At 43.2% G+C, this 21,642-nt stretch overlaps 1 protein-coding gene across 5 annotated transcripts in view; it reads right to left on the reverse strand.

Annotated features, from left to right (window-relative positions):
• CELSR2 (cadherin EGF LAG seven-pass G-type receptor 2) overlaps positions 1 to 21,642 on the reverse strand; it is a 135,590-nt gene that overhangs the window by 65,123 nt on the left and 48,825 nt on the right. For all 5 annotated transcript variants that reach the window (XM_058176260.1, XM_058176258.1, XM_058176259.1 and 2 more), the window contains exons 3-5: positions 17,201 to 17,423; positions 6,179 to 6,294; positions 5,845 to 5,933 (exon numbers count right to left, since the gene is read on the reverse strand). In XM_058176260.1, the coding sequence (XP_058032243.1) occupies positions 5,845 to 5,933; positions 6,179 to 6,294; positions 17,201 to 17,423 (428 nt within the window). The remainder of the gene's footprint in view (positions 1 to 5,844; positions 5,934 to 6,178; positions 6,295 to 17,200; positions 17,424 to 21,642) is intronic.

The following is a 21,642-nucleotide window of genomic DNA, read 5'->3' on the forward strand; positions in this document are numbered from 1 at the left end:
TACGGAGGGGAGGGAGAGCGGGGCCGGCTAGGCTCCAGGAAGGCAAAACGGGAGGCGTTCGTCCACCGGGATAGACTGCTGCTGGAGCTGGAGGCTCAAGGAAGGGAAGGAGGGGTGGCTGAGGACGGCTCGTTTAAGGCTCTTCCAGCAGCCCTGCTGAACCGCTACGGAGGGAGGAGGCGGAGGGAGGAGAGCGGGCCGGCTAGGCTCCGGGAAGGCAAAACGGAGGCGTTCGTCCACCGGGATAGACTGCTGCTGGAGCTGGAGGCTCAAGGAAGGGAAGGGAGGGGCGGCTGAGAACGGGCTCGTTAAGGCTCTTCCAAAGCAGCCCTGCTGAACCGCCACGGAGGGAGGAGGCGGAGGGAGGGAGGCGGGGCGGCTAGGCTCCAGGAAGGCAAAACGGGAGGCGTTCGTCACCGGGATAGACTGCTGCTGGAGCTGGAGGCTCAAGGAAGGGAAGGGAGGGGCGGCTGAGGACGGGCTCGCTTAAGGCTCTTCCAAAGCAGCCCTGCTGAACCGCCACGGAGGGAGGGAGAGCGGGCCGGCTAGGCTCCAGGAAGGCAAAACGGGAGGCGTCGTCCACCGGGATAGACTGCTGCTGGAGCTGGAGGCTCAAGGAAGGGAAGGGAGGGTGGCTGAGGACGGGCTCGTTAAGGCTCTTCCAAAGCAGCCCTGCTGAACCGCCACGGAGGGAGGGAGAGCGGGCCGGCTAGGCTCCGGAAGGCAAAACGGGAGGCGTCGTCCACCGGGATAGACTGCTGCTGGAGCTGGAGGCTCAAGGAAGGGAAGGGAGGGCGGCTGAGGACGGGCTCGTTTAAGGCTCTTCCAAAGCAGCCCTGCTGAACCGCCACGGAGGGAGGAGAGCGGGCCGGCTAGGCTCCAGGAAGGCAAAACGGGAGGCGTTCGTCCACCGGGATAGACTGCTGGGATCCACCGGGATAGACTGCTGCTGGGGCTGGAGGCTCGAAGGAAGGGAAGGGAGGTGGCTGAGGACGGGCTCGTTAAGGCTCTTCCAGCAGCCCTGCTGAACCGCTACGGAGGGGAGGGAGAGCGGGGCCGGCTAGGCTCCAGGAAGGCAAAACGGGAGGCGTTCGTCCACCGGGATAGACTGCTGCTGGAGCTGGAGGCTCGAAGGAAGGGGAAGGGGAGGGGTGGCTGAGGACGGGCTCGTTTAAGGCTCTTCCAAAGCAGCCCTGCTGAACCGCTACGGAGGGGAGGGAGAGCGGGGCCGGCTAGGCTCCGGGAAGGCAAAACGGGAGGCGTTCGTCCACCGGGATAGACTGCTGCTGGAGCTGGAGGCTCGAAGGAAGGGGAAGGGGAGGGGCGGCTGAGAACGGGCTCGTTTAAGGCTCTTCCAAAGCAGCCCTGCTGAACCGCTACGGAGGGGAGGGAGAGCGGGGCCGGCTAGGCTCCAGGAAGGCAAAACGGGAGGCGTTCGTCCACCGGGATAGACTGCTGCTGGAGCTGGAGGCTCGAAGGAAGGGGAAGGGGAGGGGCGGCTGAGAACGGGCTCGTTTAAGGCTCTTCCAAAGCAGCCCTGCTGAACCGCTACGGAGGGGAGGGAGAGCGGGGCCGGCTAGGCTCCAGGAAGGCAAAACGGGAGGCGTTCGTCCACGGGATAGACTGCTGCTGGAGCTGGAGGCTCAAGGAAGGGAAGGGAGGGTGGCTGAGGACGGGCTCGTTAAGGCTCTTCCAAAGCAGCCCTGCTGAACCGCCACGGAGGGAGGGAGAGCGGGCCGGCTAGGCTCCGGAAGGCAAAACGGGAGGCGTTCGTCACCGGGATAGACTGCTGCTGGAGCTGGAGGCTCAAGGAAGGGAAGGGTCGGCTGAGAACGGGCTCGTTTAAGGCTCTTCCAAAGCAGCCCTGCTGAACCGCTACGGAGGGGAGGGAGAGCGGGGCCGGCTAGGCTCCAGGAAGGCAAAACGGGAGGCGTTCGTCCACCGGGATAGACTGCTGCTGGAGCTGGAGGCTCGAAGGAAGGGGAAGGGGAGGGGTGGCTGAGGACGGGCTCGTTTAAGGCTCTTCCAAAGCAGCCCTGCTAAACCGCTACGGAAGGGAGGGAGAGCGGGGCCGCAGTAACTGAGAAAAGCCTGACGAGGCGGCTGGGCTACCTTCTGGCCTCATGAGTCGTCCGTCCGTCCGTCCGTCACTTCTCGGCTCGGCAGCCGGTTTTGAAAAAGGTTCCGTCGCTGGGTTTGGGACTTTTGTTTTTTAAAAACACCACCTTCCCTTTTCTCCCTAGTTGGGGCGTTTCCCAGTTCCCTGTTTTTTCCGCCTTGCCTGTTGAGTTTTACCTGACAAGTTTCTTGCGCCTCGACCTCCCTCCTCCCTCCGTCCTTTCCCTTCCCCTCCCTCCCTCCCTGTCTTGTTTGTAGCCCCAGCGTCCCCTTTCGGTTGTATTTAAATCCAGAGCTTGAAACCTCCTCAGTGGGAGGAGAGGAAGCGTCGATTTGGCAGCTGACCGCACTTGCACGGGCTGGGTAAGGAGAGCCCTAGGCGGCCTGCGCGCTGGGAGGGAGAAAAGAAGAAGCAGCCAAGAAAAAGGGGTGGGGTGGGGTGGGGAAATGAATTTAGGAGGCGGCGTGTGTGTGTGTGTGTGTGTGTGTGTGTGTGTGTGTGTGTGTCTGCGCCCGTCCGCCCCGCGAGGAATGCCAGCTATTTCTTTGAAGGGGCGGGTGTGTAGCCAGGCGCCTCCTTCCTTCGCTTGAAACCCGGGAGGGTTTTCACTCTTCGCTCCCTGCGTGTGTATTTGTCAACAATTATAACTCTTCGGTCGGGGTCCCTTGCCTTGCCTCGCCTCTCCCTCGTGCCCTCTCTGTCAACGCTGTCAACAATTATAACTAACGCGCGGGTAATTGTGCGTGAGGGGGTGTGCGCGTGTGTCCACATAGGAATAAGTACGCATGCGCGCGCACTAACGAGAGCTAGCTGCCTGCGGTAGAAAGGACTCGCTGCAAGAGGAAGGGCTGAACGGCTTGGCTCGAGTATAAGCCGAGGGGGCGCTTTTCAGCACAAAAAACGTGCTGAAAAACTCGGCTTATACTCGAGTATATACGGTAAGTGTCAAACAGTTGTAGGGATTGTCTGATCCCTTTTGTGTGTGTGTAGCAGAAGTCCTTGCCTAACAGGTACTGTATTGATGCAATAGCATAACATTAAGCAAGTGAGAGGAAAGCCTGTTAACTAGACTGGATTTTGGCATCAGAATTTTCATTCAAGCTCTGAAAGACTAGAGTCCTGTTATAGCATCATTGTGAAACCATTTAGGAGTCTCAGTTCAACGTAACATGTATAGCTGAATTAGTTTCTCTGTCCAAACACCACAGAAGCATAACTATTAAAGCTGAATGTTTATGAAGTAAGTCAGTGTCATGAAAATCATTCAATAGGATGCTCCGGATCTCTTTTTTCAAGATGCAACTGCTTAACATTATCTTCTCTAAATGGATTTTGCCTGTCTGATGTGATCATCTAGGGCCTCTGGTGGCTCAACAGACTAATGCAGTCTCTGACACAGCTGCTTGCAATTACTGCAAGTTCAAGTCCCACCAGGCCCAAGGTTGACTCAGCCTTCCATCCTTTATAAGGTAGGTAAAATGAGGACCCAGATTGTTGGGGGCAATAAAAGTTGACTTTGTATATAATGTACAAATGGATGAAGACTATTGCTTAACACAATGTAAGCCGCCCTGAGTCTTCAGAGAAGGGCGGGATATAAATTAAAAAAAAAAAAGTGGATGTTTAAAATCCGAATTTCTCAAGAGGGTGCAAGAGATATGGACCTGGAGAACAACCTTCTCTGTTTTTCTCCCAAAGACAATGGAACAACTTTCCCTTAGAGGTATCCCTGACCCCTATCTCAGCTTAGACAAATGAAAGAAAATGAAGACCATTCTTTTAAGGGACTTTTCATTCTGAATTTTAATGATGATATGGGCTGCCAGGTTTAGTACAATCTTATTTTGATTTGGTTTTATTGTGAAAGGTTTGTGGATTTTATGATATTTTATGGAATTGGATACTGCTCAGAATTTTGGGATGTGGGAGTATATAAATAATTGCAACAAGCAAATACACAAGGCTGCTTCAAAGCTTTTCCTGAGGTTCTTTCGGCAGTTGCCAGGATAACCGGTGAGGTGAAATGCCTGCTGCTTCCCTCCACTAGTGAACTCAGGAGAAATGTCTTCTGGACATGTAAATGCATATTTATAATGCTTTGGGAGAGCCTTGAAGCAACCATGCTGAGCCTTTGGGTATCCATGGCTCTTTTGTGGCTTCAATATGTAGTTCTACTTCAAATAATTTGCTCAGGGCTTCTCTAAACTGATCTTTCTGGATGCTTTCTCACATCAAGTGGGCTAGTGTGTGATCAAGGTTTTTGTATCCTTCAACTAATCTTTAGATTCAGCTCATCACATTCAAGCAGAGGATGAAACTGGATCAGCAAGATGACTTTCGGGCAAGTGAATGAAAAATGCACAGAAACAATGGTAATTCCCTAGGTCAACAAGAAGACAGCACACAGGAATCTGGCTCAAAAACAGTAACTGTGAGAGGGACCTTGGAGTCCTAGTGGACGATGACTTAAACATGAGCCAGCAGTGTGTGGCAGCAGCCCAAAAAGCTAATACAATCCTTGGATGTATAAACAGAGGCACAGACTCAAAATCACGTGAAGTATTAGTACCGCTTTATAAATCCTTAATAAGATCACACCTGGAATACTGCATCCAGTTTTGGATACCAGATTAGAAAAAAGGTGCTGAGACTTTTTTGAAAAATGCAAAGAGGAGCAACTAAGATGTTGAAAAGCCTGGAGACAAAAACATATGAAGACCGGTTACAGGATTTGGGTATGGCTAATCTAGAGAAAAGAAAGACAAAGGGTGACATGATAGCAGTATTCCAGTATTTGAGGGGCTGCCACAAAGAAGAGAGGGTCAATTTATTTTCCAAAGCACCAGAAGGCAAGGCAAGAAACAATGGATGGAAACTAATCAAGAAGAGAAGCAACCTGGAATTAAGGAGACAATGAGGACAATTAACTACTGGAACAGCTTGCCTCCAGACGTTGTGGGTGCTTCATCACTGGAGGTTTTAAAGAAAAGCTTGTACAGCCACCTATCTGAAATGGTATAGGGTCTCCTGCATGAGAAGGCGGTTGGACTAGAAGGCCTCCAAGATCCCTTCCAGCTTTATTCTGATTGATTCTGATTGAACTGTAGAGCACAGGAGGACTTCCCTATTGCTGCTTTCCCTCCCCCAGATTAGTATCATTCCCTCCATTCCGCTCCCACCCACCAGCCATCAATGCCATTCCATTCCCCTGGGCAGCCTTTTCAGGCCCGTGCTTATTAACTGAAGCAGGCTGTGACAATTGCACCAGCTGTTCACCTCTTCTTGCCCCCTGTCAGCATCCTCCTATTTAGCGATTGGCTTCTTGGACTCAATCATGCTGGGACCACCACAGTTTTCTCTCCACTCCCCCCTCCCCACCATGCTTCTGTGTTTAGAGCACTATGAATACTAATAGCTGGGGATATCCGGCAGTTTATAGGAGATGAACATTTCAAGGTACAGCCATCCTGACAATGACAAAAGCTTCTTTTAGTTCTTGCATGTATCATGGCCATGGAAAATATCCTCCTCTTCCCCTATAAGCAACATCTCCAACTACAGATAATGACATGGTACTGGGGGTGGGGTGGGGTGGGGAGGTGGGGAGGGATACCAGTGGGAAAACTGGCATAAAATGAGCAGAATACTTCAGAGATCCCAAGACAATTGCTATGCTGCGTACTTCAACACTAGGCCTGTTGCAGTCCAGCACAAAATAATCTTACCTTGTTATAATAGTGCAGGTGGACGGTGTGCCACTGTCCATCACTCACACCTCCTGGGATGAATGGGGCAACCGTGCTTGTGGTTTCTCCTGAAGGAAAGATGAAACACCACTCAGGTTTTAAAAATAAAGTCTGAGGAGAAAAAGAATAATTTCTCCATTGTTTTACAAAGATTCTGAGAAGCGGTGAGGTTCACCAGAGTTATAACATGCTGAGTGAAGGAGTTAAAGAATATTGCTAAAGATTTAGAAAAATAAGGAATAGAAAGTAAAACCTAAGGTGGAAGGTTTGTAAGCTAAAACAAATTGACAGATATACTGGAGAACAATCATACCTGCTGAGAAAGTAAGTTGAACTTGCTCTTGAACAATTTCCAATGCAACAAAATCATGCCGTTCATTGAAACGCCCATTGTAGAGGAGAAGGCCATCCCGTTCCTTAGTGGCAAACCTGCTCCAAAAGAAGAGAAAGTCGAGCCTCATTCCAAGCATCCCAGTGCCCATTGCAAGATGCTCATCAGAACTAAAGTGATTTGTAGGATGTGAATTATTAGAATGTTTGTCTGGTCAGAAATCTTGTAATACCTTCTAATGCCTTATGAAATGAAAAGGTGAAGAAAAGAGTTTAGAAAACCCCCAGAATGGATTCCCACACAAAGCAACATAAATTGTATCCCGAACTGTTATCACTGGAGCCCATATGCTTAAACACAATTTTCCTCTGAAAACATTCGCACAAAGAGAGGGATCATATATACAACATTCACAAACACAGACCGATCGCATGTGGAATTCACAAAAATTATTACGTAGAAATTTTGGAGATATCCTGCCTCAGAGGAACTGTTGGTTGCTAAGTGCCATGGTTTACCTAAGGAAGCATGCTAGATCTAACAAAGGCATTCTTTTGTGATTAGGCATGTAGTTCTTTCATACAAAGGAGTGCCCAAAAGGCTGGCTCAGCTGTGACTCATCCTGGAACTCCCCCCCCCCATTCCTCCCCTCAACCTTCCATTCATTCATATTGGTTGCATTGTAACTGTATATAAATGAGTAAGAGTAAGGAAAAGGACGATAAGCATGAAATAATAATTTCTCCAATGTCATTGGGAAGGTCTTCAAGTTCTGGAAGTGATCAGCAAGAAGCCAAAGTGATCATTTCAAATGGTTAATGATGCGCTAGAATATTTTAAGAACTTGGTTACTACTCCCAAAATCAAGACTGTGGAGTCACATGTTGTTATGTGACATAACATAATGACAAGAAGTATCAAGTCTCAGTCATAGTCCTTAAACGAAATTTTGAGATAGCCCAAGATATATTTATTGTCTTGAAGAAGAGGGAAGAAAGCACAGCATTCAGGTTAAGTTCACAAAATGGGACAAGAAGAGTTAGATTTCTCTTTTTGTGGGGGGGGTGGTATATTTTTTATTTTATTTTTAAATATTCATAAACATCAATACATGAACAGTGTGGCATCTGGGTATCGTTCATTTTGATACAAATAACAATAACATTAATATTTATTACATTAGTCAAACTTTTGTAATCTTAGTGTTAATACACATTTGTATTAAAATATAATCCTTCATTATTCAGTTGTTCAGAGTTTCAATGTGCCATTCTAATGCCAATATTATTTGAGCATACATAGTAGTAATACCATCTTTCAGCCTCTAGTCTTTCCATCTGGTTATTGCTTTTATTCTATTATATAAAAATGTGCATACTAATATTCCCCCTATTTCTTATTTCTACCTCTATTCAAGCTTCTAGTCAGGCCACCATTACTAGTCCTAGTGTTGATACACATTTGTATTGAAATATAGTCCTTCATTGTTTAGTTATTCAATGTTTCAATACGCCATTCTAAGGCCAGTCTCCATATTATTTAAACATACATAATAATAGAATATTTCAATTTCTAATCTTTCCATCTAGCTATTCCTTTTATTCTATTATATAAAAATGTGTATTATTATTTTTACCTCTATTCTAGATTTTAATCATTATATTAAAAGACATTTCCTTTCTATCCATCATCTCTTTCCCGTTTTAATATTTCAATTCTTATTTGTTTTTTGGCTTGCCTCCCATATTCCTCTCTTGGATCTTTGTCTCTATCTACATCTACCTCTTTATGGTTTAGCCTGAATATTTCTCCTGTCTCTATCATCTTATGGTGCCAGGCCTCCATAGTTGCTGCCCAAGCCCCTATCTGCCTTTCGAAAATATCTTCCTGCTTTTCCAATTCCATTTTAAAATCTCCTAAAATACTTTTTCCTTGATTTGTTTCATCAGTCATTATTGTCTTTATTGTCGTCTTCTTCTTCTTGTCTTCTTGCTTTATTTGCTGATTTGTCTGTTCTATCTTTTCCTCCATTTTTTTCTGTTGTCTCCTCCCTCCCTTTCCTTTATTTATTGTCCCTTGTAGAATATTTTCCATTTCTCTATGAATTAGATTCTTTATCTCCCTATAGTTTTTTTGTCACAGTGTCATTGATACTTTGGAACATCAACACCATTTCTTTTAAAATTCCACTCATTTCCCCCTGGTGGAGTATCTCATCTTATTTTAGTAAGTCTCACTCTTATTCAATAGTCCAAAAACCTCGTGTTCAGGTCTAATGTTGCTCCTCAGAGAGTACAATAATCATAGTTCTTTATATCCCCGGATTATTCAATCAGTTCCATTTAGATAGTCCAGGAAACTTTCCAAATACCTCCTTACATCCACTCTATAGGTTTAGTTATATATCTTAACATTCAAAAGTCACTTTACTTAGATATCTTCCTTGTTCTCACAGTTGAACTTCCAATAGTCATAAAGTAGATAAATATAGAACAGTAGATATCACCTCCAGATAATTGTTGTTTATTTCCCTTATCAAAAATTTTCCCAGACTTGTAGGGGTAAGGTAGATTTTCCATTCATCAGTAGGCAGCACCCTCAGCTTATGTTTCAGTGTTGTCTCAGATCTCACAAGTATTTAATCCAATTTCAATTTGATTTATGGAAGTAAAGTCAGTTATTAAGTAAATAGTTCCAGCACTTTAAAATGCCTTTCCCAAAAACAACGCCTATCCAGTCCAATTTTCTGTTTTAAAAGTTTTTTTATTTTTCTCCTCTTAATTCCTTTCTTTTGGGTCTGTTTCTCTCAGTAGTCATTTTCCGCTTTAACAGATAGTTCTGAGAGTCTCTTTTCCTGATTTTTTTTCCTTTTAGGGTTAAGTTCTAGGTAAAAAAGGAAGCATCTCACCCAATTCCAATGACTGTTCATTTACACTGCTCCTGCACTTTCTTTGTTGCCTTGGCTGTCCCAGCTGCACCGCAGCCATGATGGCTGCCTCTTCTCCTTGTCATGGATGAGAGGGAAAAAGAGCCCTGGGTCAAGCGGGAGAGATGCGACTCTCCGCAACCTACAAGATGTCCCTCTTTTCTTTATCATCCTTCCAGGGAGGCTTTAGCTCCTTTTGGAGCTCTCCAACAGGAAGAACCTGGCACAGGAGCACGGAGACCCACTTTTCCCGTCCGATCTCACCACAACATCAGCCAGAAGTCCCAGAAGAGTAAGATTTCAAGCTAGAAACTAGGACAACAGGAATAGGGATTGGTGGGAAAATTGATCCAAACATATCCAGAAAATGATATAGTTGTTTTGAAAGAAAATCACACTTTCACAACTTGGGGGAAAGTGCCAAGTATAAATTAAAAGGTTTTGCTAGCTACTTATTAAAGCTGTGGCCAAACAATCTAGAAACTGGATTCTGCTTCATACATCACAGCTTAACTTGTAGCCTCACATATGGCTAGGAAGAGAAAATGCGCTGATGGGTTACTTTGGGAAATACAGTGGGATGTTCAATTGATTTACAGTACACTACTGCTTCTAGGTGATTTATAGTGAAACTTCCACTTTTTTAATGTAACGGTCAGTTTTTCTGACATCAGCAAACACAAAATTCCAAAATGTACATTTAGATGAAAGATTCAGATACTCATTAACTTCCATGTAATTATGAAATCAACCCCCACGAATCTATTTCAACTTTAAGATTGCTGGCATGCCATTTTTAGGCGCCTTCTTTACTGCGTTACTGGTGTGGAAGATTTTAATTTAAAAAAATTTGCAAAAGATTCTTCCTTCCATATTCATGGTCATGTCCGCTTTAACATAACTGCTGGGTCTCCAGAGCAAATTCAGTTGATCATCAGGCACTCAAAGGTTGCTTACTATGATTTAATCTAAAAAGAAATGGAAATAAATCATCCGAAAACCACTATAATTAGGATGATGTTTTCTTTAATTAACTGTGCACACTGACATATTAATTGTCTATATAGTCAGAGCACTGGGTGTCTTTTTTCTTTGCTTTCTACAATCTTCTGGTAGAACAGAGAATATCCATTTACTAGTTTCAATCCTTATAGTTTCCTGGCACCAGATCAAAAATGAAATCCGGTACAAAAAGGAATTCAAAGATCCCAACAAATAAGCTTAGAGGTGTCAAATTATTCCATCTTTTCTCTTCTGATAAATATAACAAGAATTATGTCACCTTCTTATTTTCTCTTACATTTCAGGGACATCAATATGCCCACCTATCAACTGTAGTTTAACTGAACGAAATCCACAAAAAATGGATAATTTATAAATTTAGTTGATTATTTCAGATAGGCTTTTATCATTTATAACATTATAATATAACAGTAACATTTATTACTGTTACTCATTCCTAAAATGTACCATTTCTAATTGCAAATGGGAAAATAAGACATGAATGCTTCTCGATATAACAACCAGAATTACCTATGTATAAGGTGGGCAGCAATATAAATATGTTTAATAAAAAAAATAAGTAGAAAACTTCTAAAAACAAAAAGTTAACCTGTTATGATGGAAGCTAGTCTTTTCCTGATGTGCTACTATTCTCATCTTCTGTATTTATTGGCAACTGTATGTAGACTGATTTATATATCTATCTATAAAAGACTAAAAGAGCATTCATAGAGGTCAGTTAATATGTTTTGCATTTTAGCTGTCAATGATACAGTTTCACACTGTAGTGTAGAAGTGTAGAAATACATACTATTTCTGAGCATGGAAGCCTTTAAAGTCTCCCAATGATTTTAAAAACATGCTTATTAAGTAATAATGAATGTTTAAAATAAGCACCAGCTCAGAAAAGTCAGAAAGTAGAAACTATACAAATTATATAACTTCATTAATTTCTGCCACCTTTGAATTCTACTGTACCTATTTTATACATTTCATGATGTATAATGTACACTCATACATTGAAAAAAATACACCATGTTCTCTGTATAAAACTACTCATCACAAATTCATTTAAGATATGAGCTCTTTACTACTGGTTCTGAATTTTTCATTTGCCTGCACCAATCAACCTTGTGAAGTAGGAAAAGTGTACCTACTAATGAAATTTAGAACCCCACTCCTAAATTGCCATTCAGAAAGTTGAAGGGAGTCAGTTAATATTTGGACTGGCATAGGGAATCTAGAGCTGCTGCCGGTTACCAAAAGCAACTTTTCATAGTATTTAAAAAAAACATTATAATTTGACGCAGCCAACTGCCAACTACCAAATTCTGCATGGCTGTAAGTTTTTCTTTTATTGTTGCTATTTCAAATACACACTTGTCTATTCTTTAAAAACAACATGCTTCTTTCCCAACATACATGCTTAGAATCAAACGAGTAGAAGCCCATTCTGTTCTTATACCTGCAGATATACTTGGGCTCCTAAGTACCTCAGTGGAATATGTGAAATTAAACCTGTTCAGCACCAGCATTACACCAGCATATTCTATTTTATTAAGGTTGCTAAAAGGTATTTTGTTCTGATCTAACATGTTTTTTTTAATATATATATATATATATATATATTTGTTTTCTGAGGCTTTCGCGGGTGTTTGTATGTAGGTCTTTGGTTATTCGGGTTTTCTCCCACGTAAAATTGGAAGTGTCTTGGCGACGTTTCGACGAAGTCTCATTTGTCATGTTCAGGCTTCAGCTTCGTGCTTCTGGGAGCAATGTGTGATTGCAGCTGTTTCTTCCTTTTTAACTGCTAGTGGGGGTTTGAACTGATTGGGTGGGAGCTTGGCTGTGATCTGATTGGATGGGGGTTTTTTTGTGCTCTGATTGGCTGGGGGTGTGTCCTGTTTGGGTGGGGGCTTGGTTGTGCTCAGATTAGTCTGCGTTGCAGGGGGATTTCAGCTGGTGAGCTGCATTGCTGTTGTTTGGCTTCGTGTTCGTGGTCATGCTACATCTTCATAGTGGGTGTCAGTCTGCTGCATGTATGGATTGGAGGGGTTTGAAATGGCTAATGTTGCAGCTGCAGTCTGGCTTCTGGTCCTTGGTCGTGCTTCATGATCAGTGTGGGTTTGGGTCTGCTTTCTGGGTGGATGTGTGGTGGTGACATATATATATATATATGTTTTCTGAGGTTTTCGCGGGTGTTTGTATGTAGGTCTTTGGTTATTCGGGTTTTCTCCCGCGTAAAATTGGAAGTGTCTTGGCGATGTTTCGACAAAGTCTCATTCGTCATCTTCAGGCTTCAGCTTTGTGCTTCTGGGAGCAATGTACATTGCTCCCAGAAGCACGAAGGTGAAGCCTGAAGATGACGAATGAGACTTTGTCAAACATCGCCAAGACACTTCCAATTCTGTGAGAAAACCCGAATAACTAAAGACCTATATATATATATATATATATATATATATATATTTATATATATATATATATATATATATATATATATATATATATATATATATATATATATATATATGTTTTCTGAGGTTTTCACGGGTGTTTGTATATAGGTCTTTGGTTGTTCGGGTTTTCTCCCGTGTAAAATTGGAAGTGTCTTGGCGACGTTATATTTTCTATACCGCCCTTCTCCCGAAGGACTCAGGGCAGTTTACAGCCATTAAAACAATTTTTACAAACACTAAAATAATTTAAAATAAAATATTTAAATTTAGGCTGACTCCTTAAAACCCATTTAAAATTCCCAATTAAAACTATCAGGCCAGTCCTGCACGATGAAACAGCCATGTTTTCAGCTTGCGTCGGAAAGTCCGGAGATCAGTGAGTTGGCGAATACCTGGTGGTAATTCGTTCCAGAGGATTGGGGCCCCCACAGAGAAGGCCCTCCCCCTGGGGGTCGCCAGCCGACATTGTCTAGCCGACGGCACCCCGAGGAGGCCCACTCTGTGGGAGCGTACTGGTCGCTGGGAGGCCGTCGGTCGCAGTAGGCGGTCCCGTAAATAGCCGGGTCCCATGCCATTAAGCGCTTTAAAGGTGGTAACCAGTTCCTTGAATTGCACCCGGAAGATCACCGGAAGCCAGTGCAGCCTACCAGGAGTGGTGTTATATGGGAGCCTCAATTTGCTACCTCTATCACCCGCGCGGCTGCATTCTGGACCAGCTGAAGCCTCCGGGTGCTCTTTAAGGGGAGCCCCATGTAGAGAGCGTTACAGTAGTCCAGACGGGAGGTGACAAGCGCATGGGTGACCGTGCATAGGGCATCCCGGTCTAAGAAGGGACGCAACTGGCGAATCAGGCAGACCTGATAGAAAGCTCCTCTGGCGACGGCCGTCGTTTGTTCTTCCAACGACAGCCGTTCATCCAGAAGAATTCCCAGATTGCGGACCTTCGCCGTGGGAGCCAATGACTCGCCTCCCACAGTCAGCAATGGAGTCAGCTGATTATACCGGGATGCCGGCATCCACAGCCACTCGGTCTTGGAAGGGTTGAGCCAGAGCCTGTTTCTCCCCATCCAGACCCGCACGGCCTCCAGACACCGGGACATCACTTCGACGGCTTCGTTGGGGTGGTTTGGGATGGAAATGTACAGCTGTGTATCATCAGCATACAGATGACACTACACCCCAAAACCACGGATGATCTCGCCCAGCGGCTTCATATAGATATTGAACAAGAGGGGCGAGAGGACCGACCCCTGTGGCACCCCACATAGGAGGTGCCTAGCAGTCAACCTCTGCCCCCCCGCCAACATTGTCTGCGATCGGCCCGAGAGAAAAGAGGAGAACCACCGAAAAACGGTGCCTCCCACCCCTAACCCCTCTAGCCGCTGCAGCAGGATACCATGGTCGATGGTGTCAAAAGCCGCTGAAAGATCCAATAGGACCAGGGCAGAGGAACAACCCCTGTCCCGGCCCTCCAGAGATCATCCACCAACACGACCAAAGCCATCTCTGTGCTGTACCCAGGTTGGAAACCGGACTGGAACGGGTCCAGATAGACGGTTTCATCCAGGTACAGAGGAAGCTGGTATGTAACCACACTCTCAACAACCTTCACCACAAAGCGAAGGTTGGAGACTGGACGGTAGTTCGCTAAAACAGCCAGGTCCAGGGAAGGCTTCTTGAGGAGGGGTCTCACCACCGCCTCTTTCAAGGCAGTCGGAAAGACACCCTCTCTCAAAGAAGCGTTAATAATTCCCTGAAGCCAGCCTCGTGTAACCCCGTGTGGCCAGTACCAGCCAGGAAGGACACGGGTCCAGTAAACATGTGGTTGCTCTCAACCTCCTCAGTATCCTGTCCATGTCCTCGGGAGCCACAGGATCAAACTCCTCCCAGCTGACAACCTCAAGACCTGCCCCTGTCCACCTGTCTGAATCTACCCAGTCTGTGTCCAGCCCCTCCCAAATCTGAGTGATTTTATCGTGCAGATACTGTCCACAATCCTCAGCACAACCTTGCAAAGGGTCCTCTCTAGCCCCTGAGAGAGAAGGGAACGGGTCATCCTAAACAAGGCGGCTGAGTGATTATCTGCCGATGCGATAAGAGCGGCGAAATATTCCCGTGTCGCCGCCCTTATCGCCACTAGATAGGTCTGAATATGAGACCTTACTACTGTTCAATCCGAGTCGGAACGGCTGGCTCTTCAGTCCCTCTCCAGGCGTCTTTTCCGGCGCTTCATCTCTCTCAGCTCCTCGGAAAACCAAGGAGCCGGTCAAGAACAGCACCGGGTCAGAGGCCGCAAAGGCACGACACGGTCCAAGGCCCCCGCCGCCGCCCTTTCATATGTGAAGAATAGAGAGACATTTGTAACACATATAAGGTTGGTTAAAAAAAGAGAGAGAAAATATGTGCTTCATAACTGATTATCCAATATTAAAACCGTATATGTATATTTATATTTCAGGGGTGGGTTTCAAAACCCATTGCTACCGGTTTGATTGTGGGTGTGGGTGCGCTTGGGTGCATGCGTAAAAGCTTCTGCGCATGCACAGAAGCATCTGGCGGGGTGGGCGGAGCCTCCCACCACTGCCACTACCGGTTTGCCTGATCCAGGGCAGACCGGTAGCAACCCACCACTGGTATATGTATATGTATATGTATATGTATATGTATATGTATATGTATATGTATATGTATATGTATATGTATATGTATATGTATATGTATATGTATATATGTATATGTATATGTATATGTATATCCCTAGATGAATTACTATACAGGTAGTCCTCGACTTATGACCACAATTAATCCCCAACTTTATGTTATTAAGTGAGACATTTGTTAAGCAAGATTTGCCCTATTTATGAATTTTCCTGCCGCAGTTATTCAGTGAATCACTGCAGTTGTTAAGTTAGCAACACGGTTGTTAAGTGAATCTGGCTTCCCCATTGACTTTGCTTGTCAGAATGTCACAAAAGACAGAGCACATGACTCCGGGACCCTGCAACCATCATAAATATGAGTCAGTTGCCAAGCATCTGGATTTTGATCACCTGATCATGGGAATGCTTCAACAGTTGCAAGTGTGCTAAATTGCCATAAATCGCTTTTTTCAGTCAAATAAATGAACTGTTGAAAGTTGAGGATTACCTGTATTCAAGAATAGAATGTTTCTCAAATCAGCCATTTTTGTTTTTGTCTCTTCCCCAAACCAAAGCATGCTCCCAGATTACCAAGGGGCTGAATTATTGGAGCAACCCCTTCTGCAGCCGGTGGGAAATGATAACACCCCACACCCCCATAGAAAGAGTTGAATGGTAAGCCTGTCAGGGCTGAAAAATATGATTCCCATTTGAGCAAAGCAGGTCTTCCTTTCCCTTGTGACACCACACAGAATTGCTCTCCTGGGTAGATTCGTTTTAGACTGTCAGCACTTGGCAGTTTCCTCCCATCCCTCCCCCCCCCACCACCCACACACACATACACAGTCCCAGAGGAAAAAGTGTGTGACAAGTATACAGAGCAGAACTGGAGATCACTGACCCTTCCGTCAGGGACAAAAAGGCTTTGGCTGGCTGGCTTCTTTGTGTTAGGCTAACAAAAAGGATGGAATTGGAATAATTATGGATAGTAAGGCCAGGAAATGGGGAAGGCTCCATAATCTCATCAGAGGAGCTCAAGCAAATAACATCCTTATGACAAATACAGTACTTATACGCCCATTTACACTGAAAGGACAGAATGAGAAGTAAGATACACAAATCCCAAAAATTTTGCTACGCTTGCTTCTAGTAAAAGTTCCTTTCTCGCTTAACAGTATCGCTAAAATAGAAAAAGGAAGACACTTGATTATTCAACAGGTAGCACAATGGGTCTGAAAATTGAAGAAAACAGATCCAAGAAATTAAGCAGTCTATATGGTCCAGATGCCTGTGGTAGCTGTCTGCCTCCATATACATAAACACACACAAATCTAATACAGACAGCAATTGTTGGGAGTGGGGAGATATACAAACACCATCAGTGTTTACCTATACAACTTCCTGCTGTGGGTAAGAGTCTGGATCAAGGTGATTCCCCTGACACATAATGTCCATATTCAAGTCTTTTTAAATTGTCCAAAATAACAGCATGAAAAAAAACACGCTGAAGATCAAGCAGAATTTTGTATTAAAACTTTTTAAGACTACAATTTTAAACACATTTTAAACACAATGCAGCATTTTTTAAACTTATAGAACTTATTTTCAATGAAAGTGAATATATTATCCAAGGAGTTATAGTCTATCTAGTTTGGCTTCAAAAAAAGGGGGGAATTTCCCTCCCAAAACTTTACTATTTGCAAAATTTAATTCTGTAACATTATATTTGGAAAACTGATTAAACGTTCATACTCTTCTAATTATATTTTATATTTAAAATATTTTTTCTCAGGATTTCATATTCTAGCTATTTGCTAAAATATTTGAAAATGAAATAGATTTTTTTAAAACAGGGATAGTTACGAGGGTTACCCTATTAGTACAGAATGTCAGGAAAATTTAAGGAAGGACAAAATAATGTACATATAGGTGCAAAACTATATTGGACTTCTTTTTTCTTCCTAAGCCGAGTACTTACGTGAGAACAATGGTGAAATGGAAGCGTTGGCGCAGCCCCTTAAAAGTAAGGAAGGAGTGGCCTGGGAAACTACGGGTATTCATCTGACAGTACGGCTTCTCATAGTCTCCAGAAAGGCAGTCACACTTGAAACCACCCACCAGCAGGTTGACACAGGTGCCACCATTCTTGCAGATACCAGGGGTACAGCGGCCCAACCGGGAATTCACGTCACAGTTCTCTCCTGTAGCAAAAGCAAAGAGTATCTATCAACAAACATATATATTCTCCATCTACCTTCTCCATAATTTTCAAAATTAGTTAACACTCAAAGCTACTCCAAACCCAATTGAATTTCTTCCCACAAATGCATCTGAAGCAAAGCACTTGGATTCGGTGGTCTAACTATATATACTACTAGTAATACTTATTCCATTTATAGGCTATATAACGCCTGACTATGAATGGATTACAAATTAAAAGTAAAAAAATGAAAAGCACAAAAGGAAATCACAAGAGGCTCTCAAAACAACATACAGTATAACTACACACATATCATCCAGTAGGGGCTCAACCTTCACTCTATCCACATCCTGGAAGAATAGCCCATCTTCCTGACCGTCATCAAAGTGGGAGCCATCTGGATGTCTGAATGAGTATCATTCCAAAAGCCACCCACACTTTCTGATTCCCACATGATGATATTGCTTAATCAGTAGGACATGGAGCAGACCCACTCTCCCTGATCACACTGAGTAGGCAAAAACAACCAAAGATAAGTGGTCCCTCAAAGAAGAAGAAAAGGCTATATGCCATGAATAATTTTATAGATGCTAACCAGTACCTTGAGTTGCTCCTAGAAGCCAACTGGTAACCAGTGCAGCTCAAAGAACAGTGTGATCACGCAAAAATAATAAAGCATGCCCCACACTGTCCAGATTGTTGCATTCTGGACCTCCAAGTGCTCTTCAAGGACAGTCCCAAGTACAGCACATTACAGTAATCTATTTATGAGGCAAGTCGTGTGTGAGTGGCTGCCTGAAAGCCTTCAGGTTCAGGAAAAGTTGTCAGTGGCACCTTGGGTGCAAAGATCCACTTGGCCACAGCTACCACCTGCTCTTTGAACAGAACCTGTCAGTTGCAGTATAACCAAGTTACACACCAGTCTTGAGTGGTGAAATGCAATCCCACCCAAGATCAATAATGGAATAGCCTCAGACCTAGATGATCCAAATATTTGCAGTTACTCAGTCTTGTCAAGATTGAGTTCCTCCTCATCTAGACATGCAGAGGTTCTAGACACCAGTAAGTGACTTCAACAGCATAATTTAGTCAATCTTGGACTGAGATGTATTATTGGATGTTGTCATTGTAATGATAATACGTGACCCAAAGGTCATCCATGCACATGTTAAACAGAAAGGGTAAGAATTTTGATCCTTGTGGTACTACATAAGTAGAAGGCTGTAGGCTTCATCTCTCCTCCATGTTAACATCTGAAACCAGCCACAAAGAAAGAAGAAACACTGCAAAATGGTGCCCCCTCCAAAAAAACAACAACTTGCAGCCAGTGCAAAAGGATATGATGATTTAAATTATTAAAGACATCAAGGAGCACAAAGAAAAATGCAGTATCCTCATCCTGGCTCCACCATAGGTCATCAAAAAGAACATCCAATGTGATCCAGCCTGAAAACCAATTGAAATGGGTTCAGATAATCCATCTTCTAAAGATTATTGCTAAAGCCCAATTGCCTTCTCAACAACCTTTCCTTAAAAGGGATGGTTGGAGGCTGGATGAAATTTTTCTAGAATCTTTGGAATCATAAGTAGCATATTGAGGACACCCCACAGTCTCCTTTAAGGCTGAGGGCACAACTTTCTTCCTCAAAGAGGCAGATGTCACCATATGGACTCAATAACTACCATCTCCCCACTTTTCAAAGCCAAGACTCTTAAAACCTAGTTTTATGCTAGTTCAGCTGTTCTTTTCTATTTCCTGTTTTGATACTGTTACAGGACTGATCTTTCTTATTTGTGAGAAATTAATTTAATACAGAAATTAATTTAAGGTGCCTGATATATGAAATATATGAATATTCAAACACTCCTATGATATTAAGCAATGGCCCTTTTTAAAACGATGTCCAAGTTTATTTATTTATTTATTTATTTATTTATTTAGTCACACAGTATATATAAGCATAAGCATGTAATAACTATACAATATATAAGCATATATATAAGTGTATATATGAGTATGTAATAACTATATTAACTGGATATAACGAAAGGAAACAATAGGACAGGAATGGTAGGCACTCTTGTGCTCTTATGCACACCCCTTACAGACCTCTTAGGAATTTTTTAAAAAGTTCTTAAGATCTATAACATAACCCTGAAAATTAGCAGTGCAGTATCAGTTTCCAATTTGATACCAGTTGTAGGTAAGTAGTGGTTGGGATTTCCCACCAATTAAAGCAGAAAATAAATCAAGATAAATAGTCAAATAATCCAAGTTATTATTTTAGCACTAAAACACAAGAGCAATCTCAGAAAGTCTCTGGTCGCATCGTATAAAGTATTTGCATGTTTGGGCAAGCCGAATTAAAACCTGATTAGAAAACCTAGCCCTAACAAGTCTGATTCTCCAGAGTTTACTCTTCAATTTGCTTTAGTGAAAAATTTGACTAATCAAAAGGTTTAATGTGGCAAATGTCTTTGATATATTCTATCAATATGCATGCAGCTGCTTTTGTTAATAATGGAAACTGCTTAACAATGGGGTGTCTTCAACAAAACGATGTTCACTTGCAAAGCATGTGTTATAAACAAGCAAATCTGTTCCCTGTATTATTAGCAATCTGAAGGAGTGATTTCAGGCAGATTTGTGTGAATATTTTTATTACTTTAACTCTATCCATTGTTCATTTCTCAATTTGCAGAGCAAATGGGTAGCTTTTAAAGTTGAAAAAGCAGAATCTGATAATGTAGAAAAGCTGCCAGGAATAGCCTTTGGTGGATACAAATAAACTAAGCTAATAATTTGATACCACTTTTTCTCAAAAGTTTGTATACTGAATGCTCTTGTATTGGAAACAAAGAAGACCCAAGTTCTGATTTAAAAACTTTTGTATTCATTTGTTGCAAATTTCAAGTAACCACAACCGAGATTCGCCTAAATAGTTGAAACCCAAACATGTTTTTCTCCCCACCAGCTTTTTCTTTTACACCCTTACTTTCAGCCTTGTTTTCAAATTTCCTTGTTTATTTTTCATTACTTTCAAAGACTTCTTCTGAATCCTAAACCAGATTGCCAACATTAGCTTCCCTCTTCTCTCATTTTTGTTTTAATTACTGGGTTCAGACAACAGTTTCATTAAGATAGATTGGAAGCTAACTAGCTTAGCCACATGACCTATTTTACACAAACATCCCTCTATTTGAATGCTCCAGAATCCAGAATTTTAACTATCATTATTCCAAACCAAGGGAGCCTGGCATGTTATGGTCCCTGGAGTTGCAAAGAGTTGGACACAACTTAGCGACTGAACAACAACAACAAGTAATTCCCAACCACTACAGTCAATAGCTGGAGCTATCTCCTGATACATCTTGAACATGTCAAGATCTGTCCCTAGTCTGTTCTTTCATATTTTTTAAATGTAAATAGGTCTATCTATCTTGCAACTGGTCATCTTTTTCTTCTCTTTCCTTTTATCTTCTACCTCGGAGCCTTTTCCTGCAATCTAGATTTTCACATAACATGTCTCAATTTTAGCCTAATCATTTGTGCTTCAGTGCTTCTCTTCAGCAATATAAAATTGGCTATATTTTGATCTCAGGGACATATTTGCATAGAATCCTGCAGAGTTATATACTTTAGATCAGGGGTCTCCAACCTTGGCAACTTTAAGACTTGTGGACTGCAAATCCCCGCAAAGCTGGCTGAGGAACTCTGGGAGTTGAAGTCCACAAGTCTTAAAGTTGCCAAGGTTGGAGACCCCTGCTTTAGATCAGTGTTGGCAAACCTTTTAGACACTGAGTGCTCAGACTGCGTGCGCGTGCATGCCCAAACTGAAAGGTGCACGCGCGCATGTGTGGACATGAGTGCATGAGCAGCAGAGCCTTGAAGACCAGCTGGCCAGTGGGAGGCAGGGCATCCCAACACCGGCAGCGTGACAAGAGGTTAGATCTTTTTCTTTCGTGAGCTTCTGTTTCATCGTTTGCAGGGAAAGAGAAGCTCACAAGAAAAATGCCATGGACAACTGAGCTGGAGCAACGGTGCATGTGCCAGCAGAGGGGGCTCTGGGTGCCCCCTCTGGCACATGTGCCATAGGTTCACCATCATAGCTTTAGATTGAACCTACACATTTATACTTGGCAGTAGTTGTGAGTGCTCTAAATTTGAGACTTTTAAGAAGAGATTGGAAAACCATGTGTTTGAAATGGTATAGAATTCC

Source organism: Ahaetulla prasina, chromosome 3, assembly GCF_028640845.1.
Source record: "Ahaetulla prasina isolate Xishuangbanna chromosome 3, ASM2864084v1, whole genome shotgun sequence".
Taxonomy (NCBI): Eukaryota; Metazoa; Chordata; class Lepidosauria; order Squamata; family Colubridae; genus Ahaetulla; species Ahaetulla prasina.